The 26,831-nt window shown below is 45.0% G+C and overlaps 2 protein-coding genes across 12 annotated transcripts in view; one reads left to right on the forward strand and one right to left on the reverse strand.

Moving 5' to 3' along the window:
• Positions 1-8,626, forward strand: LOC138626496 (long-chain fatty acid transport protein 2). 2 transcript variants are annotated; one of them, XM_069708163.1, is made up of 10 exons: positions 1-691; positions 2,373-2,582; positions 4,342-4,500; positions 4,627-4,751; positions 4,850-5,044; positions 6,068-6,158; positions 6,451-6,649; positions 6,915-7,012; positions 7,150-7,280; positions 8,213-8,626. In XM_069708163.1, the coding sequence occupies exons 1-10, from the start codon at positions 34-36 to the stop codon at positions 8,387-8,389; spliced, it is 2,043 nt and encodes a 680-aa protein (XP_069564264.1). In that variant the 5' UTR covers positions 1-33; the 3' UTR covers positions 8,390-8,626. The 2 variants fall into 2 exon arrangements, with proteins under 2 accessions (XP_069564264.1, XP_069564263.1); XM_069708162.1 differs by lacking the exon at positions 6,915-7,012.
• Positions 8,627-10,036: 1,410 nt separating this feature from the next.
• The window catches only part of tjp1b (tight junction protein 1b), a 55,625-nt gene continuing 38,830 nt past the window's right edge, over positions 10,037-26,831 (reverse strand). For 4 of the 10 annotated variants that reach the window (XM_069708165.1, XM_069708164.1, XM_069708173.1 and 1 more), the window contains 22 exons: positions 26,021-26,189; positions 25,762-25,906; positions 23,323-23,456; positions 22,567-22,672; positions 21,965-22,115; positions 21,354-21,462; positions 21,049-21,268; positions 20,667-20,851; positions 20,469-20,564; positions 20,304-20,386; positions 19,994-20,204; positions 19,794-19,894; positions 19,342-19,692; positions 18,765-18,995; positions 16,863-17,720; positions 16,161-16,252; positions 15,584-15,799; positions 15,361-15,497; positions 14,075-14,546; positions 13,718-13,935; positions 13,010-13,153; positions 10,037-11,835 (listed from right to left, as the gene is read on the reverse strand). In XM_069708165.1, coding sequence (XP_069564266.1) covers positions 11,741-11,835; positions 13,010-13,153; positions 13,718-13,935; positions 14,075-14,546; positions 15,361-15,497; positions 15,584-15,799; positions 16,161-16,252; positions 16,863-17,720; positions 18,765-18,995; positions 19,342-19,692; positions 19,794-19,894; positions 19,994-20,204; positions 20,304-20,386; positions 20,469-20,564; positions 20,667-20,851; positions 21,049-21,268; positions 21,354-21,462; positions 21,965-22,115; positions 22,567-22,672; positions 23,323-23,456; positions 25,762-25,906; positions 26,021-26,189 — 4,524 coding nt within the window. In that variant the 3' untranslated portion in view covers positions 10,037-11,740. The remainder of the gene's footprint in view (positions 11,836-13,009; positions 13,154-13,717; positions 13,936-14,074; positions 14,547-15,360; positions 15,498-15,583; positions 15,800-16,160; positions 16,253-16,862; positions 17,721-18,764; positions 18,996-19,341; positions 19,693-19,793; positions 19,895-19,993; positions 20,205-20,303; positions 20,387-20,468; positions 20,565-20,666; positions 20,852-21,048; positions 21,269-21,353; positions 21,463-21,964; positions 22,116-22,566; positions 22,673-23,322; positions 23,457-25,761; positions 25,907-26,020; positions 26,190-26,831) is intronic. The other 6 variants (XM_069708174.1, XM_069708167.1, XM_069708168.1 and 3 more) reach the window with 5 other exon arrangements.

Raw genomic sequence — 26,831 nt, forward strand, 5'->3', positions numbered from 1 at the left:
AGAAATGAGCGTTAAAAAGTCAGTCTGGGGTGGATGTGCAAACCGATCAGGCAACTGGAAAACATTCCCGAGAATGAAGGAGGGGTCAGCGGGCCACAGCTGAGCACCGCCCCGGGCAGGCTGGGTGAACTTTGTCACAAATTTCACCGAGCTGCACTATTCCCACCTTTCGCGCTCACCGACCAGCTCGTCCAGCCTGCTGCTCCCTGCAACATGTACATCTGGTTCACCGCTTTAGCCGGACTGGCCATCCTCTGCCTTTCTTTACTGAGAGCGCGTTTCCCTTACTTAGGCGACGACTCCGCGTACATCCTGAGGACCATGAAACTTGGCCTCCGGCTCACCGCGTACAAGAAACTCAAACCCTTTTACAGCATCTTGGACTGCTTCTTGGATGCGGCGAAGCGGCACCCCAGTAAGATCTATATACACTTTGAGGGTCGCGCGTACTCTTACGGCGAAGTGGAAAAACAGAGCAACAAGGTGGCCAGAGCTCTGCGGGCTGCAGCGGGGCTCAAGGAGGGGGACGCGGTCGCCCTGTTTCTGTCCAACGAGCCCAGCTACGTGTGGACTTGGCTCGGTTTGGCGAAGCTGGGCTGCCCGGCTGCTCTGCTCAACTTCAACATTAGAGCCAAGTCTCTGTTGCACTGTTTCTCCTGCTGCGGGGCCAAAGTGATCATCACTTCTCCAGGTGAGACGCGGTGAGATGTTTTTAGGAAACCCGTCGGCGTCCTGCGCCATCGGAAACGTGCTTGTTGCAGACAGAAGTGTCCCAAGTTTAAAGTACAATCGCGCTTTCAGCACGTTCACTTTGTGTGACGAGTTGCTCCATTAGGACAACGTTGAATGTCTGTTGAATGTCTGTTGCAGTTTAATTTCTGCATTTCACAGGAGAAATATGGCACTTTTCACTCCACTTTCTTTTTTTTTTTTTTTTTTTTAACTATTAGTTACAGGTTTTCATGAACACATGGCAGGCTTGTAAAACAATGCACTTTAGAAAGACAAACCGGTTGCCCAACAATTTGGCATGTGGCCATCACACAAAAGTAGTGACTAGGTGGGGCCTCGTTACATTTCAGAGGTCTGGAGGTGTCAGCTTAATTAACGAAACAATTAACCCTCTAAATATCTCGGATTGGTAAAAAGAAATTGTAAAAAAAACCCACCAAAAAACATTACTGCATCAGATTTTTGTCTCGTCTGCAAAGCCCAATTATAATGATCAGTCTTAGTACATTAAGATTTGGTTCCTCACTGGGACTTAAACGTGAACTTTTGCTTGTAATGGATTATTTTCTCCCCTTAGCTGAAAAAAGCTAAATTAAAAGCTGAATTTCAGCTGCATTTATGTTAAATTTCTCTGACAGCGTTGCAAGTAATGATTGTTGATGTGTTGCATTTTCATGAAAATGTTTGGTGAGATGCATGAAAATGCAACATCCCATGTAAAAAAAAAAAAAAACCCAAATTGATTGGGACTGAGGATATAGAGATTAGGTTAAATGCAAAGGCAGCTGTTATCACGTCGCTTTATTTCCTGCTTCAGAACCAAACTGTGGCGTTTGTGTAACTCAGCCTTGCCTGCCGCTGATTGAACCACCGAGTGTGAGTGAAGAAGTTGGCGGCACCGCCTGCCACAACATTAATGTGCTGCTTAATGCACAAACTCTCTGAATGAAGGACTCCTGCTGTCCGTGCAGGACTTCCGAATGAACAGGTACGAGTTGAAACTACGTAGATTACACTTCTATTTTTCAGTCATCAACATCACGACCCCTCTGTTCCAAGGCGGTTTGATAGATTTGATTAATCTGCACTAAAGGTCAGAAGTTTGGACCAAATCAGAAGGATTAAAAAAAAACAACCCGTATAAATATCTTCTTCAGGGCACTGACTAACCTTTTTATTTTGTGTTTGCCTGAACGTGTTGCGTCTCCTTTGTTTCACCCAAACTGATTTGTGATTTTTAAATCGGACATTAATAAGAATACAAATCAGAAGAGACAGCTTGCGCACGAATAGAGAAGGTTTGTAAATCAAAGCTCAAAGGAAGTTTTGGTCACACCCCCCCCCCCCCACACACACACACACACACACACACACACACACACACACATGGTTTCAGTCGGGGTGCTCCACATTGCAGGCCGAGTAACACCTCGCCCCGTGAACTTGTTTCCCTGCGGTGTCATTCTGGCGCTAAATTGTCTCTACGGAGAAATGCATACATCAGAGCTGAACCTCCCGCACCATGAGCTTGTCTCCCAGCGGGACCTGGTAACACGATAGAGAGCAACACGTGCAGCATTGAGCAGCAGAGAACTCTTGACGTGATTGTGCGGCGCTCAAAGCTTCTCTTGCGCTTGCAGAGCTGCAGGATGCCGTGGAGGAGGTTTTGCCCACACTGAGGGAGCAGGGCATCAGCGTGTACCTCCTGTCGGAGAGCTGCAGCGCGGAGGGCATCCGCCCTCTGTCCGACGAGATCTCCCGAGCCTCAGACCGGCCGATGTCCCGGGACCTCAGGGCCAACGTCCACATCAAGAGCACCGCTCTCTACATCTACACGTCCGGCACAACGGGTACGCCAGCAAACTCCTCTCAAACTAACCCTACAAAAAAAAAAAAAATGTACTCGCGTGCTGAGGTTTTTTTTTTTTTTTTGAGGGTGCGATTTGAAACAACACTTCTCCGTTTAAGATTCCTGCACCACACAAGCAGGAGCCCAACATGTAAAAGCGCTGTTTGTTAGTGTGCTGAGGCAAGTATGTCATTTGGCGTCCAGCACGGGTCTCAGAAAGGTGGCGTTTGACCCGTGTGGTCATTTTTGGAGGATGTTATTTCTGGTGTTGTTAAAACTTTAGTGCCCTAAAGTGTTTTGTAACAATTATCTGCTGCGATCGGGTGGGGGTGGGGGGAATATTGGATTTGTCCAGGCAGGTCAGCAGTTTGCCTTCTTAAGCAACTTCCTCTGGAGCTCAGGAGCTCTGCTCAGTTAAGGTGCACTGTCCTGGAGTCTAAACTAACACGAGTTATACTAACGTTCAGTGTGAACTCAATTGTGTGCATCCCAACGAACGCGTGTTGAACCCTTTCCTTGACTCGTAAAACATTTGCAAAAGCGATTTATTATATATTTTTTGTTTTGTTTTTTTTTTTTTGTTGTTGTTTTCTCCTGCGTTGTTGGTGCATTGCAGAATATCATATTAGCGCCTGTAGATCAGTGGACGAGTGACACCATTGGCAGGCATGTGTTCTGTTTCTTGCGCATGCACGGCATCGGCAAAATGTAGACCTCACACTCGAGGTAGATAACCGTCGCACACAACACTGAACTCCTTGTTGTGTGCATAAATGAGATATTTTAGTTCAATTATTGTTTGACGTTGTTGCCGTGACGATACTAACTGGTAAGAGGAAAAACAGTCAGTCTTGTGTTGGTGGTGGTGGGGGGGGGGCTCATTTTCCCACACAGCCTTGTATCTTCAGTACCTTCATCAGTGTGACACACACACACAGAGACACACACACACACACACACACACACACACACACACACACACACACACACACACACACACACACACACACACACACACACGTGCGCACTCACTGATTGATTCTGTGATAATTTGGCTCATATTAAAGTGCACTCATTCGACACAAACATGTTGACTTTGAAACACTCCTCCTTTTGTAGACTGCAGGCCGGAAAATGTTTGTTTTGCTGCACGGATGAAAACACAAACAAATGCACGCACCTGCTCGTGGGTTTGACAGCGCGATGACTGAGCGGTTATATTTGCATCCCGGGTTCAGTGGTTTGAGGAGAGCGCGACCAGTTGTAAACATGAACACGGTCTGAACCTTTTCACGGACGCCGCTGACGCGTCAACAATCAGCAGCATCACGGTTCGGTTGTTTCCGGTCGCTCGTATCAATTCCCGGTGAAAAAAATTGTCTGCCCCTTTAGCTGCCGAGCGTTCCACGACGTTCACCGGCCGGTTGCTGACTTCGTCAGGTGGCGAACAGACGGGTTCGTAGGGGACGTCGCCATGAGAGCGGCGAGCGTGAAACGGTAAATTTGCGAGCCGTAAAAAAGCCGAGCAGCGAGCTGAAAGACCAGGCGACGGTTTCAACCATCGTTGATGTAAAAAAAAAAAAAAAAAAATCCTACCTGGTGCAACTCTAAACAAAACGCGCTCATCGGAGGATTCGGAGTCCGTGAACGCACCGCGGGGGGGGAGTGGATCAGACCGCGGCAGTGAGCTCCGAGACTCGGCGTTCCTCCGAGAGCAAAGAGCGGGGGGGGGCTGACTTGTCCTTCTCTGACCTCGGAAGGTTTGCCGAAAGCAGCCGTCGTCACCCAGGAGAGGATGTGGGCCGCCTCCTTCGTCCAGGCCTCGGCCGGAGTCGCGGCGGAGGACGTCTTCTACGTCAATCTGCCTCTCTATCACAGCGCGGGCTTCCTGATCGGGATGATCGGAGCCATCGAGAGGGGTAAACGTCTTTTTAAAATCCCCGTCGGACTCGGGGGGGAGGGGGGGGGAACAAAAGAGAATTTGCACGCCCGCTTCGGGATCTGAAGTGGCCGAGTGAGGTGACGTTGTGCCGTGATGATTGCAGGAATAACCGTCGTTCTGAGGAGGAAGTTTTCTGCCTCTCAGTTCTGGGACGACTGCCGGAAGTACGACGTGACGGTGATGCAGTACATCGGTGAAACGTTGCGATACCTCTGCAACACGCCGAAGGTAAAAGGAATCCAGATCAACTTGCTCTCAACTGTTTTTTTTGGTGTTTTTTTACATCTTATCGTTTTAAATCTGCGTCTTATTTCCACTCTTTGCAGAAAGACAACGAGAAGAACCACAAAGTGAGAATCGCCATCGGCAACGGCGTCCGAACTGACGTTTGGACCGAGTTTCTCCATCGCTTCGGGGACATCAAAGTCAAAGAGCTGTACGCCGCCACGGAGGGAAATATCGGCTTCATCAATTACACGTCCAAGATCGGCGCGGTGGGACGAGCCAACTTCGTGCACAGCGTAGGAGGGGGAACGCACGTTCTTTTGTTTTCAGCTCGACGTTAGCCCCGGTTCTTCGGTCCAGACCGAAATATCTCGCCGACCGTTGATGCGCCGATAAGAACTCGCTTTCCAACCTGCAGCTCGGAGGTCCGGCGTGTCCGATTTATGGAGAATCTATCGGCAAAAAAAAAAACAAAAATCTGAATATATATGAAAAAGAATGAAGTTTTCATTCCGGCATGATCACCTGAAACGAAGAACCGTTGTGTTTTCGTTACCCAAGAATGAGCCCTTCGTATCTCGCGTAGTAGGGAGCGGGTCCTCCTTCCACGGAGTGCGCCATGTTGCGCCTTCATGTTTCTACAGTAGCCCGGAGGGGACAAACCAAAGTAGCTCCGGAGGGGCAGCCTCTAGAACCTTGGAAGAAGAGAGTTGGTGGAAACGCTGGTTGCTCCTTTTTTTTTAAAAGTCATGTTTAATTTGTGGGTCAACTTGGATTTAGCTGAATTGAGCAACCGTGGAGGGAAGTTTTGTTTCGAGCGGAGCGTTTTCAAATATAACAACCTCTGACTCGCGTCGGTTCTTCTCCACGGCAACAGAAGCTGAGGATCGTGGGAATGAAGTAACCAGAGCCGCGGGCCACACGGATATGATGTCAGAACAGAGCTGAAATCATTGAGAGTGGTCTCTTTTATTTGAACTCACAGTTTAGCCGTGTCCAGGACCAGCTCTCGTCCCTGTCATCGGGTCAAAAACGTCAACGCGTCCGGTACTGTGAATCAATCACGACATACCTGCGCAGAAGTTCCCATCAGCCACGGCTCTGATTTAGCAATAAGCAAATGTTTCCATGCCGACGCGATGAACTGAGACGGTGAACGCGTCCGCTGAGCATCGTGGCGTGTTGATGTTGGTTCTCTCGCAGAGCTTGCCTGCACGGCTAACGGGGCGAAGCTGAGCTTCATCAACCGTCGGCTGTTAAAATAGTCTTAAAAACAAAACTGATTTCGTCTGACGGGCTTTTCTCTTCACCCCTCCTAGTTCGTCTTCCCCTACACTTTGCTGAAGTTTGACATCGAGAAGGAGGAACCCGTCAGAAACTCTCGGGGTCTGTGCATCGAAGCAGAGAGAGGTGAGTCACCAACACGCCTCTGGGACGCCCGTTTCATTTCTCTTTGTGCCGTCTTTGACTCGCGAGCAGCGGCGGCACCTTATTTATTATCTTTTGGTTATTAAAGGAATATTGCACGATCAAATTGAGAGGGGAAATGGAACAATTCTGGTCATCGCTTAAATTGAACGGGTCGTTTTCAAAACAAAAGCGTCAAAACATTCGTCCGTTTTCACGAGTTGATAAACGTCTTTAGGTCGTGGACGCCTCGAAGGACATTTTTTTTTTTCTCCACTATTTTCATGTCTTTCAGGTGAGAGTGGACTTTTAGTGGGGAAGGTGACTAGGAGGTCTCCCTTTGTTGGTTACGCCGGTAACCAGCATCAGACCGAGAAGAAGAGGCTCCGAGATGTTTTTAAAAAAGGCGACCTGTACTTCAACAGCGGAGATTTGCTTCGGGTTGACCACGACAACTTTGTGTACTTTCAGGATCGAGTCGGCGACACTTTCAGGCAAGTCGTGACTCATTCTGTGTCGCTCCGGTTTTTTTTTTTTTATTCTGTTTGTGAACTCGATCCCGTTTTTAATCCGGTTTGTCAAATAAGTAGAAAAATCTGTAAATGAGAAACGCAACGGGGAGTTTGGTTCAATTAAAAAGGAACGGAGCGGATACGACTCGGCGAATTGTTGCTTTTATTTGATTTCTTGTTTTAATCGTGCGGCCGTCGAACGTGTTCTCTTATTTGACCCATTTTGGACTCTCGTTGTTCGTCACAGATGGAAAGGCGAGAACGTCGCCACGTCGGAGGTGGCAGACGTCCTCACGACGGCTCGCTGCGTTTCAGAGGCAAACGTGTACGGCGTCGAAGTCGAAGGTAAAAACGCCGACGCGATGAACGGAAATATTTGACACGCGTGCCGGTTTCGGGGGCGCAGGGCCGACTCGGACGCCGTGCGGGCTCTCCGTTGCATTTTCATATTTATGCATCTGTTGTGAAATCCACCCGACAAGGTCACGAGGGGCGAATCGGCATGGCGGCTGTCATTTTAAAAGAAGGGGAAGACCTGGACCGTTTGGACACCTACGCGCGGGTCGTGAACTTACTCCCAGCCTACGCGAGACCCAGATTCATCAGGATTCAGGTAAAAAAAAAAATAACAAGCCATCAGCTTCACAACATCCAACATTTTTATCTCTCGACGCCGAAGGAACGTTCCTCCCTCAAACTTTTACGGCATCGATTTCACTGAAAGTCGTCTTGCTTCGACGGGACAAGCTGTCGGTTGATCCAGTTGTTGCAAGATTGAGGTCCAGTTTTGTAACGCCGCTCCGGTCGAGAGAGTCTCTGTCCAGCCATCTTTTTCTTCTAACTGACGGTTGTAAAGTTGGTATGAACCCATTAATGGCTTGATTCAATTTTGTGATTTAGTGAATCCTGTAGTTTTAAGTTTTCGGGTGCTTATTTCAGTTTTTAACCACACCGTCAGCCAGCGCAAAACCATGCATCCAAAATGGTTTTTGCGACCGTCAGCCGCACCAAACATTTGTTTTGAAGTGTCGAAGCGAGGTTCGTATGCCTGCTTCGTTTGCTCCGTAACGTTGCCTCAGTTTGGTAAAAGAAATGATGAGCTGCTCAGAGTATATCTGAACAGTGTAGCGACAAACGGCCAGCTTAATATATTAACCGTCTTTGAAGTTCACAGTTGGCTACCTTTATTTTTATTTTTTTTTATAAGCTATTGCTACACAGCCAACGTTGGCATTAACAGCTGTTTACTCACCAGTGTACAAGAACTGTTACGAGTTAAGCGTCTGATGTTGGATTGAGACCGGCTGAAGGCTGCAGTGACTCACTCTCGCCCCTTGAGGTGATGGGTGGTATTACGAGATGGGACAGGCCGAGGCCAGTGGGATGTGTCTGCAACACAAAACATAAATGTCTTTGACATAATGTCCAAACTTCTGTTTTTCACACGCAGTGAATAATTTTACATATTTTTTTTTTCTTTCTTTCGCTTTTTTTTAAACTAAAGTTGGGCACAAGTTGAGCTTAAATTCCCAACCTGTGTTGCAGCCCTGCCTGGAGATGACGGGAACATTCAAGATGAAGAAAGTGAGGTTGGTGGAGGAAGGATTCAACCCAGCTCACATCACCGATCCTTTATATTTCCTCGATACTGAGAAAAAGACTTATGTTCCAATGACTGAGGAAATCTACAAAGCAATCACTTCTCGACAAATCAAACTGTAACACTGAAACTGAAGATGAACTAAAGCTATAACTACTCATTCACGGACTCTTAACAGTCAACTAATCTCAGGGACAGACTGAAACCTCATCACGTTTGAAGACAATTTTCTTGATTTAACGCAATTACTGTGCATCTCTACAGTTTTAATGTATTCCATGACCCTGACAGTATGTGACAAAATGCCATTGATGTTGTTTTTATGAGAATTCTATAATTAATAAAGATTGATTATAATATATCTTCTTTCCCTGACTCTCATGATCGGCCAGATAAATGTCAGCATTTGAAATTTATAATTTAACATCAGACTGACGATTTAGAAAATGAATTCAGGCCACATGTTACACTGATGGACATTAACGTTGAACATTGACCTTTTTAAAGCTCCTTATGTCACATAACGTTCAATCTGTTGAAGGATTAACTGGACATGTATACTGATGTACAGCTTGTCACTGATTTATGAAATTGTGAGGAGTAACGGAACAGGCTATGAAACGGCTTTATTGTGTAGGAAATATCTTTAGAATATTCTGCCTTTAAGTGCTCTGGTGTTAAACGAGGTGCCAGCGAGCTCTTGCCACATTTCTGAGGAACTGAGAAACTCTCTAGCGGGGTGACTGACCTACTCGACCTTTCACATGAAACAATGCTCGAGTTTGTCACAAGCTTAAGTCACTTGACAAAAATGGCAAAACCCGTGAAATCTGCTGGTTTCAGATCGAAAGTAAAGATATTTTTAATTTTGTTGTCCAAGAATAGCCCCTCCACTTCATGTGTTCTGCTCAATGCAGAAGGAAGTGTGTTCAGTGTTTTCTCTCCACTCATCTTCTCAGTTTCAGTCTTCAGTGCAAGAGGGGATTTCTCATTTGAAGTGTTGGACATCTTGCGTTCAGTAGTTAGATTTGTATATCGATAGATGATGGATTTTTTTTACGAGAGACAGTTTGGTAACCCCCCCCCCCCCCCCGAGAACATTTGCAGAACGTTTGTTAGGGAACATTCAGCGAATGTTTCTTAGGGGATGTACAGTAAACAGTCTTGGGGCAATGGCCCTTAAATGTCCCTTAAATGTCCCATTGGGCAAACATTTGTTAGGGGACGTTCCTCAAACGTTCGTTGACGGAACGTTTGGCGATGGTTTGTAAGGAAACGTTTGGAAAACGTTCTCCCAACAACGTTTGTGCTTCTTAGGGAACGCTTTCGCCAACGCTGTCGGGGGAGCCTTCGAATGTTTTAACGTTTTTTTTAGGGTTTCTACAAACTGGATCATTACTTATGATTTAAAAATGTCCAAACCCATGTTGTTGTTTTTTTGTTGTCATTACAGGTTAATGAGTGTTTATAGAGTAGAAAAAAAAAGTTAATTTTATTACTTTAAAATTCAATTTATAACTGCAAAAAGTTAAAAAGGTCTGAATACTTTGTTTCTGCTCAGTTCGCTAAATTTACTTGTGGAAAATGTCAGGAAGCAGCTGCAACTGGTAGAAAACTGAAATGAAGCATTCCTGTCAATATAGTTTCTCAACTTCTGAACCCCGAAGGAATCCCTGGAGCCGTTTGGCAGACAAATGGTCTGGGTGTGTCGATACGCAAAACATCTGGAAAACCAGGAGCAACAACACAACAATCGGAATCCAGAGAGCTTTTACTTTATAAATGAATTTATTTAGTAATACAGTGGTATACTTAGAAATGTGTTGCGAAGGAAAAAAAAAACATTGAATCAAAGTAAAATCAAAATAAATAAAAAAATGTCAGCCACACGGGAAAATAAACTAGTGTTGGGTTGAAGCAGTGTTATCATATCAAAAGAAAAATAGTACTGATGTGCCATAATAAATTGTCTATTAGTACAAAAATACATTTCAGGGCACACAATACAGCATCCAGTATCACAAAGGAAGGGACCACTCTTCACAGCAGCCCCCCTCAAGTACATCTTTTAAAATCATTTAAACCAAGCACTTCTCTATTTTGTAAATAAGAATAAAAAGTTTTCTGACAGTTAAAAATGCCTTAAGTAGTGTGTGTATATGTTGGTAGAAAAGTCGGACTTATTACTGCTTATGTCAGTTCCAAGGCTCAGGGGTATAACCAGAATACAAACATAACCAATGTAACCGCTTTCTCTTTTTTAACAAATGTTTTCTCTTTTATACAAAATAACAAAGATGTACAAAAGTTCATTTACAGAGAACCAAGGCCATATGCTAGCAATATGTACAGCCACAATTTAAACATCTTCTAGCTTTTTGTATTTCCTCAGACTTCATATGCATAGCAGTAAAAGAAAGCATAACCTTTTCATCAGCCTCAATTATTCTCGTGTGCTAAATCCGAGTTCACTGTTTATGAGAAAATGCAGAGACAACTTTTTCTTCTGTAGTGATCGTTAGAACTGAAGGATCCGATGTTTTTAAAGTTTCACTGAAAAGTTAATATGCAGATAAGGCATCACTGCTTGCAGTGTACGATGGGATTTTCATGTGTTGAACTTAGTAGTAGCAGGCTTCTGGACCTGAGTCATAGCACATGCATAGATCTCTAGACAGCAGGAGTTTGTAAAATCAAGTCAGTATATTTATCTACGGTAAAACATTTCTACAAAAACATCAGTTTGAAACAGAGAGAGAGTCCCGTCAGAACAAACGGGCGTCTGATACTAATACTTAAGCTTCATTCTTCGTTAGTGTTTTTTAAATCTTCACGATGCCTACGTCTTCCTCACGAGTCACGCTCAGCATTTCTCAAGTCCTCAGGGATCCTTCAGGAGTGAAACGCATGACCACAGAACTCACAAACAAAAGTTTTGCATATACCAACTTTGCTGTTTGTGAGTGGTTTTTTTTAACTTTTTTTTTTTACTTTACAGTACGCAAAAATTCCCATTGCAATATTAAACAAGTTTCCAAAATTCGTCTTTTTTTTTCTTGCACTGCTCTGACCTTTTAGAAAATGAGCTAAAAATGTCAAAATGAGATTATTCAGTCTGTGGCACTGGTCATGCATTCCAACTTCAGTTCCTTTGTTTAAATAACTTGTTTTAATCTTTTATTTTTTGCAAGCCTTGAAAGCACCGGAAAAAAAAAAAAAAAAATGAAAGAAAAGAACACGAGCGCAGCGTCGTGGACGCTGGGCTCCTCCGACTCTCCTTGTGTATTGTGAGTGTTGTTGTTGTTGTTTTTTTTAGTTTTTTTTTTTTAAAACGTTGGGGACAGTAAACAACGTGAGAGTATCGAGTTCATACTTCGTCGCGCACCCCACCACGGCGGAGGGAGCACAGCGGGGGCGACCGAGGTCCCCCCCCCCGTTTAGCACATTCAGTAACAGGCCAGCTGTTGCCCTCTTCAGAAGTGGTCGATGAGCACAGACACACAGTTCGCACCCACCAGGTAGTTCGGGTCTCCGGGGAGAGATTTGTTCTGCCAGGTTTTGGGATCACCTGCAAGAAGGAGAGACACGATGTCAGCTGCTGGAGAGGAGGAGGCCGCCGCCGCCGCCGCCTTATCAACACGGGTGCTCGAAACAAATACGATTTTCAGATGATTCAGTGAGAACATGAAAGACTTCCTTTTGCTCTCTGTGAGTTCGTGTGATTAGTTCATGCTCAATGGATTTGTTATTTCATGAATGTCAGCTCAAAGTTAGCTCAAACATCAATCTATTTGTCACCAAATTAGCTGGAACCCAGTCACATGGAAAAAGCCATTTCACACCCGAGTCCTGCTTTTATCAAACGGGCATCAGAGATCCGATGTAAACATGTACATGTCGCTGCATTACCCAGCAGTCTTTGTCAAATTTGTATATGTATATATATAAAAAAAAAAAAAAAAGATATAATTTTTGTTGCTAAAGTGAAACCAAGAGCAAACCAGCTGACAAACCAGGGGAGAACGGACGGATACGTTAAAGAGGAACTGCATCTATTTTGCACATCGAAGTCTGTTTACAGGTCTGATCACATCAACTTTATGACTTAACTCATGAAACATTCTGCACTAATTTGTGCATTATATCATTTAAGCAGGTGGTTTCTTCCATCTTGACTTAATAAATAAAAAAATCATTGTCACAGTAAAGAACAGCAATTTCAAGATTTGTTGATCGATTAATCAAACTGTAAACTGTTTTTTGAAAACTGGACTCGTGTCAGACAAAAACAAACTTCATGCCTTCTACGATGCAAAGCGCTGGACTGGCATGTGACACAAACGGGGAATTAAACAATTTCGCCTAAAAGGTAACTGAACAATTACTGAATTACTGAATTTCAGGAAATAGAAAAAAAAAAGAAGTGAATATTCGGTTGAATATCAAACAAGAAAAGCAGATAATTCTCAACTGAGGAGTGAGGAGGTTGAAATGTGTGGTATTTTTTTAACACAAAATTATGATTTTTTTTGTTTTTGTTTAACTGTTAGGAAGCCCAATAGTTGCAGTTCATGTTAAGCATGAAAACAAGAAAGTAACTTAAACCTCCAAGCAGAACGCGTAATAAGAGTTGAGGGGAATGTGGAAAACAAGACGAGATGATTGAAATGATTCAGACACTAATAGCCTCCTCTTTAAATCAGCCCACAGACCCCAAAAAGGACAGAGAGAAGACAGCGTACCCGACGAGGAGTCGGAGGATTTTAGAGCAAAAGACCAACCATCAGGGGTCATAGACGCACAGTGAGGTAAGCGCAGCTCCACCGGCTTCAGGAACTTGAGTCCGTGAGGGCCACACATCACCAGCGGACTTAGCAGCGTTTCTCCTGCGCGGACACACAACGAGATTTAAATTCCACAAATTAAACACAGGGATTTATCAGCACAAAGGATTAACCGTCACCCAATCGGGAGGGAGACGTCTGTAGCCGGGCCGTCGCAGCGAGGGAGAACGAACCGTTAACTGACTCGCCAGGTTCCCCTGGTGATACGTGGTAATTAAAAAAAAAAAAAAGTCCTCCCCGTGGAACGGCGAGCGCGGCGCTAAATTTCGACATTTCTGACTGCGAAAGCACCGTCGGGGCAGCAACATAGCAATTTATTTATCTCTTCTATCAGTTCAGGGCTTTCACACTCGCTTTAGTATAAACTGTAGTGAGTCACAAATGTATCAAATCTTTTATAATGCAAGAATCAACGACACAGTTACCCGATAAGGGGAAGTGCGCTGACTTAATCTTGACACAAGCCGCAACCTCCCTTTGCTTGCTGTGTACCGAAAGTACCTCAGCATGTCAGGTTTACCGCTAGACTGTCTGACATGTTGTCGCCTGCTGTTCCTTGACATATTGAGGATGGACAGGGTCTCTGTGCAGCGGTGAGGGACTGACCTTTCTCCTTGTCGAGGGGGGGCAGGATGCTGTTGTCCCGGCACACCTTGAAGTAAATCTCCTGCTCCACGCTCTCGGGGATGGCACCCTGGGGGATGATGATGCTGACGCCCGTCTCGATGGAGCTCAGGACTCCTCCGTTACAGTTGAAGATGCCGCGGGCGGTGGCGACCACCGTGTGCCCTTCGTCCTCGTCGTCGTCGTCCAGCGCGCCGGGACTGAGGGACGGACGGAGGCACAGAAGTCAGCATCGTCCGTCGAGTCAGAGAAGGCGGAGAATAATGCACAGCAGACTCTAATTACCCTCAGAGAGCTCGCTGCTGCTGCTGCTGCTGCTGCTGGATGGTGAGAACGTACCTTACAGGGATGGCCTTGGGGATGGCGTTGATGTTATTGTGCTGGTATTTGGGCCTGTTGTCCATAGTGCGCGTGAAGGTGTCCAGGCCGCTGTCGTGGTCGAGGGGCTGCGGGGACAGCTGAGGTTTCCCGCTGCTGTTGCTCACCACGCCGGGCTTACTGAGGAGGTCCGTCTTCACCTGGGTGTCGTTGGGCAGCAGGTTGTGGTTGAACTTGGGGCTCTCAAACTTGCGTTCAAAGGGCCGAGCTGCGCTGGTGTAAGGCTTGGGCACGTAGCGGTTGTAGCTAGTTGGAGCGGGAGCGCCCAGCGTCTTCGGGGGAGCCGGGTCAGTGCCGTTGACCGGGGACTTGTCGGGGAGGCCCCTCGGTGGCGGGTAGCCACCCGGTGCGGGCTCGTCCCTGCTGGCCGGCCTGAGAGCTGCCAGCTCAGGTTTAGGATTGGGCGAGTTTAACAGTTCAGGTATGGAGTTAGCTGGAAATGCAAGGAAGAGGATGGACTCACTTCAACACAGTCTTGATTAAATGATTACAAGCCTTGTTTTATTTACAGTAAGCCCTGATCTCAACATCGCGGAGTCAGTCTGAGACTCTCAGAAGAGACGGACACAACTAAGAACCTAAATCCACAGAAGAACTGTAGAAAGTTCTCCAAAATGCTGAAAGAAAAACTCCTGAGTAACTAAAAAAAAAAAAAAAAAATCTGCGTGCAAATGTACCTCGAGAGAAATGCTGCTGTTTCAAAGGCACCAGGTATAGATTTGATTGAGTTTGTTAGTTTACTGTTCTTTGTATTAAGTTAATTGATAAATAAAAACTATTTATGCAATTATTTCTGAACGCATCCTCACTTTAGCGACTTGTACACAGTCCTGTGTGAAATTATGTTCATACAAACAGACGTAGGCGGCGGAAGACAGTGTGTTTAACAGTACTGAGGCAACACTCATTATTCTTTGTCATGAAAATTTGAATTATAAAAAGCTGATTGGAAACCTGGTTACCATTTTACAAGACCAAGATATCAACTGTGCAGAAGAACAGATCTGGGGAAATCCAGTTTCTCTAATTCACTACTCTACATGCGTGATACCAACCGATGCCGCTATGAGTACGGGAAGCAGTTTTTCATTTGCAAAAGATTTAAGAAATGAAAGTGTGTTAGCAAGAAAGCCAGAAGATAGAACTTGTTAGGAAGCAGCTGTGAAAACCTGACAAGAAATTGTCAGAGAAATAAAGTTGCCAAAAAAAAGAAGAAAAAAGGAAAGCAATCAGGTCAGGGAGCTCACCGTCATTGGGGCTGAGTTTGGGCAGCGTGTTGGGTGGGACGGCCGGGACTGGGGGTCCGTAAGGTGAGGAGGGACTGATTTGGGGCAGAGGCTCATATCTCTTCTCCACTGGACTCACCTTCTCTAAAGACTCAACTCTGCAGGCAGAAACAATGAAACTTGTAAAAACCACATCATGAGTCAACACTCGCTGTGACTAAAGAGCTCAGAAATGCCGTTTGACCTGTTGTAAGGGTAGGACAGCTGGGCTGGTTTGGGAAGATCATGGAAGCGGTTGATGCCCGGACTGGGTTGGCCCATGGCCTTGCTGTCGAAGCTGCGGCGATCAAAGTAGGACAACTGCTTCCTGTAGTACTCCTCGTCCTCATCTGGGTCATAGTGGTTGGAGCGCACTACATCATCCAGGGGTTTAGTGTGAGGCTTCTGTGGCTCAGGGGCCCTGAACAGAGAGCCAAAGAGAAAAAGTCAAACAGCTGCACCAATTGAAACAGCAGGGACAGACAGTATATCTGACCTAAAGCCTGCTGGACAGAGTTTTAATAGAAGACATCACGTCATTGTATTTTCAGTTTTTATTTTAGAAACAGTGCGCTCATTTAAAAACGAATCAATGACCTGAATTGATCACATTTATTTTGATCGATTTTATGGAGTTCAGGAAGGAACTGAGACTTTGTCGCACGGTGACTTAACTCCACTAGGTGGCGCTAAGAAAACCAATGAATGACTTCTAAGACGTATTTGCAAGGCTCTAAGGAGTCGTCCTTCACTCGGGGGTTTCTGTAATGAGGACTACGTACCTATAGGTGGACTTCTCCTGCTCCAGGTTGCTGAGGGAATTAGCTTTGAGGACTGGGCCAGGTGCATTCACCGGCTTAGGAACATCTGCAGGCTGAAAAACACACACACACGGATCCTCTTTAATGCTTCTTGCATCTGATGGAGATTCATGCTCACATGAACAGAGAGCATGTACACGGATATTGTGCCCGACATCTTACTGGCCAAATGATTACAAAAGAATCAATTCGCAAAAACAAGCTTGCAGCTTCAAGTTTTATAGATTTTTATCTGGTCTTCTGTAATTTGATAATTCAGCCCTTTAGGAGCTTTGTTATTTATTTGATATCGGTTTCAACACAACTATTTGTCATATTGTGTCAGGCTTCTATTAACCTCATAGGACTCGCCCTGACAGCAAACGCTGTAGTTGAACATCTTCATAACATATTTGGTTCTAATTAGATTTAGTTCAACTTCTAGTAAAAAAATTTTGTGTCGTGTTTGTATTCACACTCAAATTCTAACTAGAATTCCTTTTTTTTTGTTTTAGTTACAAATGTTAAAAATAGATTTGAATGTTGATGAAGGTGCTTTGAAGTGCAAGATATAGACTTATGAGGCGTTAACGTTATTTTGTTTATCACCTTAAATACAGTCGCTCATTGTGGCAGGAAATGAGGCACTAAGGTGACAGCTGTTCACCTCTGTGAGGAACGTACCCTGAGCGCTGACTCTCCTCCCTCTTTAGCCCTGTCCACGGAAACAGAGCGTTTGTTCTCAAACATCTTGACTCTGTTCAGCACCGACTGCGGCTTCATGGCCGGGTCCTCGTCCAGGTCTTCCCGGGGTGGCGGAGGAAGGGGTTTGGAGCCCGGAGTCATTGCCGGCTCAGCGGGGGAGGGCAGGGCCTCTGGTTTAGACGGGGGAATGGTGGGTTCAGAGTTCATCATAGGCTCATGCATCCCTGGCTTATAACCCCTGTTTGGAGGCCCCGGCATGTAGGTGGGCCTCAGACCAGAGTCTCCGTAATACTGCTTTGGAGGCTCGGGCGATCGAGGTGAATTAATGGGGAAGCTGTGGGTTTCTGCCTCGTATGGAGAACGGGCGTCATAGCCTGCCGGAGGCGGGGGAGGGGGCTCATCATAACGAATGGGTCCAGGTTTACTGTGACGCGGTCTGGCGTCGTAGCCCGCCGGCGGGGCCTCGTCGTAGCGTGGCTGAGGGGGGCTGTAGTCCCTCCCTGGTCCGTCCTCGTAGGGGGAGCGGGGGCCGTAGCCTATGGGTTGCTGGTGGCCCGGCTGGTACGCGGCGGGCTGGGACGACGAGGTCTGCTGGTCATAGGGGGGCCACTGTTCGTTGTAATGAGGCACACGGTTGTCGTAGTGCAGGTGCGAGTCAGTGTTGTGAGGCTTTGGTTCTGTGTAGCCGCCTCCATCATATCCGTAAGGCGGGTGGTCGTATTCGCGGTATGGCTGTTTGTCCTGGTACGGCAGCTGGTGACTGTAGCTCATAGACTGCTTCAGGCCATGGTTGACTCGCACAGGGTCCTCCATATTGTACAGATCTTTCTTGTACATCTGTGAAGAAACAGCACTAAATGAATACGTTCATAACGTCATCGTTTTGCGCTTTTAACAAACCACCATGTTGACGGACAGAAAGCAGCCAGTATTTTCCCGACACCAGATGGAAGATTAAATTCATTACCAGGAGATAAACTGAAACCTCGTGTAAATTAAGATGAAGAACATTAACCAAATGATTCAAAAATCCCTCAATCAATTAATTACTTAAACAAATATCAAGTCAAAGTGCAATTACACAGGCAAACCTTTGTTCATTATTCATAAACAGTTCTGAATGCCTGTTTGACAGGATGCCTTTCAAGAATGATGTTAATCCATATGAACAAAGGTGGAATTTACATGTTGATATGTTTCATTAATAGTGTAATAACAAGCAATTTGTACATTTCTGAAAGGCCTCATCTCAAACATATGATGTGTAGCCTGTAGACAGCAAAGGTTAATTTGTTGGCAGCTACTCAGGATAAAAATACTTAACAGAAGACATAATGCAGTGTGCTGATGAAAGTTGTTGTTTTTTTTTCCATAGGGAGAATTACTCGATGGAAGTTATTACCAAGAGTACTGTCTGCAGGTTAGCTTTCATCATGCAACAAACATTCAGTTTGCATCTAATGCAACGTCAAACTACTGGCACTACAACAGACGACACATCTACCCACTACGATGCCACTTTCAGTGCTACTATTGTTTATCTAAAGAAGAGAGTTGAAGCTGAAAGGAACCCAAAAAACATTAGGAGCCATGCAAAGGAAGTCAGAGGCAACAGTTAGGGCTGGTTGTGGATGTCTTCACCCCTGGTCAAAGACTCAGATGTACCAGTCCTTCTGGTCTCCCAGCCCACTGTGGTGCATGTGGACTAGTCTGTCACACATTTTCTCTGGGAGCCAGAGGCACACAGTGGGCTCAGTGAGTCACACAGTGTGGGCATGTCATGCAGAGAGCGAGTGGAAAGCATGTGTGAGAAGACAGGCAGTTAAAACAGCAGGCTGGGGGCCCAGGCCCGGTCCGAGTGGCTGGTGAAACAGCGGGTACCTTTGGTTCTGGACCAGGCGGTCCAGACGGGTGGGGTTCATGTGGTGGTGGTGGGGGCTGAATAAGCTCAGGGGCAGGGCTGGGGCTGTTAAGTGAGTCAGCCTGAGGAGCTGCGGCTGCAGCAGGCGGCTCCTCTAGGTGCACACCCTCTAGCTGTACAGGCTGCTCAACAGCAGGAGTAGCTACCGCCGTCGGAGGCAACGAGGACATGGACAGAGCAGCCTCACCTTGCTGTGAAGTATCGTTAAGAGACATTTATAACACACAGCCTGCCAAGGGCACACAAAGTACAGCTTACCCCAACACCATGATCTTCTTCCTTACACTGAATCAGTTTTACACCAACCACATATAATGCACTTGCAAAAATGTGGTTAGAATAGATAACATACCAGTAGCTTCTAAAACATGTTTATTACTTAGCAAAGGATATTTAATCTTAACAAAGGTCAGGACACAACAGCGAATACAAAGGAGCTATTCCTCTGCTCTGCAGTCGTATACTTCAATCCGGACGTCCACATTTGACAGGCACAGCCTGTGGTGGCCTGCCTGCAGTGCCAGATATGAACTTTACCTGCTGCGGAGCGGCCATCTTGAACCCAGCAGGGTCTATGCGACTGGCTGGGTCGGGCTGCACAGGGTGCTGGTATCCGGGGTAACCAGGGGTGTCCTGAATTACAGGGGGGTCTTCTCGCACGGGCTCTGAAGAGCGGGTGATGGCGGGCTCCGTGGGCAGGCCCACCTCATCATTCAAAGTCTCATCTAATTCCTGGTCGGTGTACGCTCCACCCTCGGTGTCTGTGTCCTCGTAGTCGGAGGTGTGGCGGCTGTCTGTGCTGTACATGGAGTATTCACTACCTGGCGCTGACAGGTAGGACAGACGGTCGTCGTGGATATCCAAGTCATCCTCTGTGGTGCCATCCGCCTGAGCAGAGCAGAGAAACCGTCACCTCATGGCTCACTAACTCCCACTGGAAGAACTGGACTAACGCTGCTCAGTGCAGTGGAACAGAACAAATGTCTCACCTTGCCCTCCGACACCCACACCAACTGGTTCTGCTGTTGCTGGATGGTTTCTTTCAGAGCTCCATACCAACCATCGTTCATATTGTTCAAGTTGATGGTCGCTGAGAGAGGACAGGTTGCATTACAATCACTTCGTAAAGAATAAAACATGTAAAAGAATCCATTTAAATGTTTTATTTTCTGTGTTTTACCACACTTACTGGTGAACAGGTGGTGATTATTCTTCCTCAGTTTGATGGCTCGCTCGTAGAGCTTCCTGGCGCTCTTCCTGGACTCTGGACACAGTCTGGTCCTCATGTTCTTCACACCCTGTTTATTATCGGGATTTAGGAAGACTACAATCGGGTACCACTGAGCATAGTTCAGCCTGTCCACGGCATTTGGAGTGATGTCCAGCACAGCATGTTTGTCCTTTAGATAAAGAAAGGAAAGAGCAATGATTAAGAATATATCTGTAATGAAATACTTTAAAAACATACATAAATATACGGTAGAAGGAGGCATGCTCACTCTGTCAATGATCTGCTTGATGGTGTGAAGACGAATGATTCCTGAACTACGCTGGTCTGTTCCTGCATCTCTCGGTTCACTCTCTGGAAAACAAAACAGAAGAATCTTGAGTGGAGAGAAAAACAAGTCCTATTGTGTTTTGTGCAATTATATTAACAGACATACTTGCAAGCTCAAAAAGATCTGTCTCCTCTCTGGAGAGTTTTTCTCGAGCAACATCAGCGATAGGTCCAAATATCACGACCGGTCTCAGGAAACCAGCTGCACAAAAAAAAAAAAAAAAAAAAACATCAACAGACTCACAAAATTGGATTATTAGTGTTAGAGTGAATAAAGCTGATGGGACATGGTCCGATTCCTCACCCTCTCTCAGCACAACTCTTTCATAGGCTGGGAACTTAGTTTGGACTGGCTGGGAGGAGAGGTCCTCTCTGCTCTTCCTCAGGTTCCTCTTCGAACTGCGAAGGCCGCGGAACCTCCAGAAGTCGGCCCTGTCGCCTCCTGCTGTTTTGGGGAGAGTGTATTGCACGCTGGAGAGCTGCTCCGCTCTGTTGACAAATGGCAGAAAGACAGACCTTAATGTAACACAAGCTAATGGATGCGTCATAAACTTGGCACTGCTAATCTCACCATTGCCAGTAACTAAGGACTTCATGATGACGATAATAATAACAAATTTAATACAAATACGGGGACTAACTGCATTCAAGGCTGAGCAGAAACATGTCTGTCAGGATGTTGTCACCTGTTTTTGTTGGGGATGATGCCCCTCTCCACCTCCTGATGGTTCTTGCCAATGCGAATTGCCAGCCAGGAGCCCAACTTGCCGTTGTAGAGGGTGTCCACCACACGGAACACCTCGCCCTTGTTAAAGCTTAACCCGTACGGGGACTCCTTCTCATATTCGAAGTGTGTGCGGATGTAGAATGAGTCACCAACATCTGACTCCACGATCCGCCGATACACTGAGCAGGACGGAGCACAAAGTCAGAAACACCGGAGCGATCAGGCCAAGACAAATAGATCTCATGTCTCATTCACTTCACTCACCATCTTTCTTCTTCTGGGCCAGAATGGTGACCTCTTCACCCTTCGGAAGGTCCAGGAGGAACAGCACCGCCTCCTCTCGGATTATGTTTGCAAAATCAACATTATTTACCTGCAAGTAAAGAAAACATGCCCTTATTTAATGCTTTTCACACAATAACTTTACTGTTATCTGAGAGTGCATGACAGACAGTGCAGGTCTCTATTTAGATAAAGGTTTACGGAGATCTTCCTGTTCCCTGAATTGTCTGGTTAACTGCAGGTTTTATTGCACTGCAAGAATGCCTCAATATACTGAGAGAAAAGAGGAGGAGGCACACAGCGAGATATATGAGTGTGGGGGAACGAGACAAACACAGCGAGAGGAAACAGTGTTTTTGTGTGCACTCCCTCGGGGCCATTGCTAAGAGACCAGCTTGGAGATACAGGAATTTTGGAGCAGCCAGTTTGTAAAACCATGAATAAAAAGGGAATACTTGAGGACACATTTCCATTGATGAAACAATTTTCACGTATTTCCTCCTTTCACCCGAATCGAAATGACCCAGAGAATAACAGCTCTCCATTTTTGACATACAACGTTTTGCAATCTTTCCCGTTTTACAGAATCTCACCCTGAGAATTTGGTCGCCCTCCTCTAAGCCCTCCTTTGCAGCCGGACTATCCTCCAGCACGCCGGCTACGAAGATGCCTACGTCGTTCCCTCCAGCCAGCCGCAGACCCACACTCTCCCCCTTCTTGAACTTCACCAGTTTCATGCTCGGCCTGAGGATGAAGACAATTGTTAAGATGATTTCCTCTGACATGACAGCGTTTCCTTTAAAAAAAAAATTAAAAAAAAAGTAAAAACTACAGTTTGTGAGAAGTTAAACAACTCTTGGATGCCAGCCAGGTTTCTCTTGAGTTCTTGAGGTGTCCTCAAGAGAACATTTAAATACATTTCAATATTTTTAACATATCTCAGTCACAAACGGTGATAGTTGTGCATCCTGCCATTTTTTAGGCTGCTTATTCAACTTGCCAGCAAACCAATATGCATAAAACAACAGCACTATATGCTTTGTATAGATAAGTGAGTGCAGGACAAGCACAGAAGGATTTTAAAATTGTTTTAGAAACTGCTGTTCCAAGACGCTCACAAAGTACTTTTTCAGGAGACCAGTATATTTTTTGTATGTTTTCATTTTATGGCATATTACTACACTGTTGACATTACCGTAGGATGCTGTCGTCATGGGCAGCGCTTGGCACAGGGGCATCAGAGGGACTGACTGGCAGGTCTACATCTGGCTGTCCAGGCTGGGCATACACCGGCTTTGGCTCTGAATATAGACACATGCAGAGTATTTTTATTATTGCATTATTAGAAACAAAGAAATATTCCCATAAATACTGTCACAACTTAACAATAGCGCCTTATACACATGTGCAACTTAGAACAAGTACACTAATGAAGAAACACAACTGCTCAAAGCCACATACAATTCAAGTATTATCACAGAGATTCGTGCGCACACACACACACACACACACACACACACACACACACACACACACACACACACACACACACACACACTCTCTCTCAAGGCACACGGTGTCCTGAGCTGGGAGGTCAAACAGAAAGGCAGCAGAGTGCTGCAGGCTGCGGAGGAACGTCAGACTCGATCAACTCATATGGTTTATTTTCACTTGGCTCCAGGCAAACTCAGCCAGGCTCAGCAGGCGTCTGGATCTAAAAAATTTTGGTTGTTGCGCTTTTACAAAGGGCAAAAATAACAGGTTCAGACAAGAATTAATTTTACCATCATGAAGTCCATTAGTTTTCTGCTGCAAATGACATGCAGGAAAATAAGTGTTTCATTTACTCTCACAAAGTTTGGATGTTAGATTCAAATTCTGATTAGTTTACAAATGACTTCTCTTCCATGTACATATATTCTGTTTATTGGCTGGTTGTCGCACGTCTCACCTGGGAGGGGTGGGAGCTGTTTCTCCTCTCTTGCAATAGCAGACTCCTTCGGTTTGGGCAGAGGAACCTCCTCCGCCAGCTTCGCAGGTGTTGAAGCCGGCTTCGACATCCGTTCGTCGTCACGACTTCTGTGACTGCAGACGCAAATAGATGTTTTTGTACAGGTTATCTTTAGAAAATGAAGACATGAGATCATAAATAGTGCATCCTGCAGATGTAAGGCTCGGAGGCAACATATGAAATTTTCTCCCAGGTAGACACGCTCTGGCTGAGTACACGTGAGAAAACCAGAGAGAGTCTGAGGCTGCATCGAAGTCTTGAAGGTCGTCGCTTTGTCTTTCCAGTCTTTTGTGCTTTATTTTTAGAGCAGCTTATCTAAGGTGTCAGAGTGGATTCTGTCCTCCAGCTGAATTTCCCTGTGTGGCTCTGGCCTTAGACCAGCTTGGTTTGACTGCTGTGCCAGGTTTAAAACATTAAGGCCATGTAAACTGATAAACAATGACCCTGGCCAATTACGAGCCAGATAATTGTGAATGATGTCAAATTTTCTCTGTGTTTTGATAAATGCTGACATTTCTAATACGTTTCTTAACAACTCAAGGGAACAGGGGGGATGGAAGCAGGCTGCCCAGTGGTAACGCTCTATGGCTCCACTGGTCACATGGCTACAAACTGGCACTACTTTAATGGCAATGAACTGCTTCATTCACAGGCTGAGGGACAAAGTAACAACAAAGGATCCTGTTTGAACTGGATGCAGGGGAACAAACATCTTTTCAGCCCATCCTGGAGGTAGACCTCGTTTTAACTGCCAACTTCCTGAACTGAGAGTAGAGATCGCAGGTCACAGATCAGGTTCAGATAAACAATAACATCCCGTCAACTCTTTCCTGTTAATTGAAACACGTCAAAAAATGACAAGTGCTCCTGTGCCCTAGTAAATTATTACAACACATTTTGGCTTTTTGCATCTTAAACATTTAGACAGAAAGATATTACAGAAGTTTAATCACATGTAAAAGAGAAGACAGCTGATACTGGCAGCCACTTGTTACTTTATTGTTGGATTCATATTATCCTTGTGCCAAACATGCGGTTTTGCCCAGCAAAAAGAGCCACAGAGATCCAGTGACACATGCACAGGACTCTGTCATCTCAAGAAGAAGCGTCACTGAATAATTGATGATGCATAACATCAGCACCATTGAGCAAATCATAATTTGCTATTACACGAAACACTGATTTTTCCAAAACAAATTTCTAATTTCTCTATTAGAGTTTGTCAAAGTCACAACCCCTCTATTGAACTACATTAAATCTATTCAGCGTTTGCTACTAATACTAGAACTAAGTTTTTCACACAGGGGAATGGGGCCAAACTTACGGTATTCTCCAGCTGTTGACGTATAAAAAAAATAAAAAGAATAAAAAGAGCAGACAAATCTCATTAAGTGTCAGTGCTGGTATGTGACAACATGTTTAAGCCTCCAGGACAGAGAACCTTTACACTAAGCAGAGCAGCGTTTTCACCAAGATTGACTCTCTTTAAGCTTAACAGTTCACTTTTATTTTTCCTAGGGTCAATGGGCAGTGTGAAAGGGGAACAACTGTGGCTCTCTATCGAGTTTAAAGGAAGAATTAATTAGGTACTTTCAAACAAGGTTAGACTCAAAGAAGTGCTGAATGGGGCAATGGCTGGTATCAACACAAACATAAAATCGAAAGTCCTTCACAATCAAAAAGAGAAACCAGGCCTGTCTTAACAAATGGAAGCCAACCCATTAAGGTTATGTAAGAGGTATTTAAATATTAATATATGGCTGAAACTAAGCGATAATTTAATTATTGATGATCTGCCAATCATTTTTGCAGTGAATCAATATTTATTCTAAAACATATCCATAAACTGTAAAGGAGCAACCCTGTAGCTGAGTGTTTAGGGTGCATACCTACATTTCCTAATAATGACAAAATGCAAAAAAACAACAAAAACAGCACCAATTTCCAAAAGCCTGCTCGATACCTTGGGAATGTTTTACATGCATGTTGGATGAATTGCAATGATCACAATAGATGCTACTTATTTTTCAGTTTATTGACAAAATAATTGTTTCAGTTCTACATGAATAACATTAAAAATCCATGCCCTTTCCACCTCAAACTTGTGATTTCATGTAACAGGAAATCTGTCGAAAATCCAGGTTTGTGACACTGTTCACATCTTTGTGGTCAAGATGTGATTTCTTTCATTGTTGTTGAACTCTGAATTATTTTTGAACTAGACTGCTGCTCTTTTTTTTACCAGCCAGAGAGAGGAAGTAGAATATGAAAAGTGACTATGAAAACGACAGATTATTTTCAAACACGTATCCCACTACTGCATTTATTTTATGACCGCTGAATGCAAAACACAAAAATTCCAGGATAGATGATCTTTACCTGCCATTGCTGATTTGTGGGGGCGAATGTCTGGAGTGATCTGAGGGTTCAGATCGTCTGTCCGGAGAGCGGGAGCGGCTGCTACGATGTCTGTCATGCGATCGATTGGAATGGTCGGATGCCAGCGAATGGATATCTGAAATGTCTGATAAAAACGGGAGCCAAGGTTCAGCGACATCAGTCTGAAACACCCGCTGAAAAGTCTGTCTTTTAATCTGCAGCCATTTCAGCTGAATCCAACACCTCACACCACTCTCACCATCTCTGTCGGAGGCGTTGGCCGAAGGAATGCTGTCATCGAGGTCAGGGATGTTCAGCAGGGTTGCCCTGTCGTCTCTCTGAACGACCATTTTTAGCTTGCCCTTTGACCTTTCTATCAGCTTCTTGGCGTCTATCAAGGAGAGGTTCTCTGTCACTGTGCCATTAATCTGAGAGAATCAGAAGAAGAAGCTGTTAGCCACAACAGGAGCATCTTCATACAGCCACATAATTTGAATTAAGAGTCCCAAACCAAATAATATTGTATTTGTTTCACATTTTAATCCAATTAAAAGGACAAATGTTTGGGCCACAGATGGGTTGTCTTAAGGGGAAGAGATCAAATGCAATGTAGCTGCAACGCTGATCAGGTTTGTCAAAAGAAAATCAGTTTTGAAAGCTATGAGAGGGAGCCTAGAGCCGAGGTAAAATTAGATGCGACCAAAGCTCCGAATGGGCTTTGTTCACCGGTTCGTCACCATTTTCTTCCCATAATCCTTGTGTGCCTATATTCAAAGAAAGTACCAACACATGTACTGTATGAAACGGCTGAATACGAGGGCATAGTTGTGCAAAATTACCAAAAGTATCCATTCTTTCCAAAGCATGAAAACATCCAAGATGCAGCTGCTGCTGTGCAACATCACAGAGCAGAAAATATAGAGTAAAAAAAAAAAAGAAGCGGTACACTGAATACGAGTCACTACAAGCACTTTATCAGTTCTTCTCTTGATCAGCATAAAGTATGAAAAAGGACAATTAACATTTTCAGTGGTTTCAAATCATGTTTAATGGTTTATCACGACCCCTCT

The sequence above is a fragment of the Brachyistius frenatus genome, unplaced genomic scaffold (assembly GCF_029030835.1).
Source record: "Brachyistius frenatus isolate BFR_SWC_R1_liver_20210118 unplaced genomic scaffold, ASM2903083v1 Contig_74, whole genome shotgun sequence".
Classification (NCBI taxonomy): domain Eukaryota; kingdom Metazoa; phylum Chordata; class Actinopteri; family Embiotocidae; genus Brachyistius; species Brachyistius frenatus.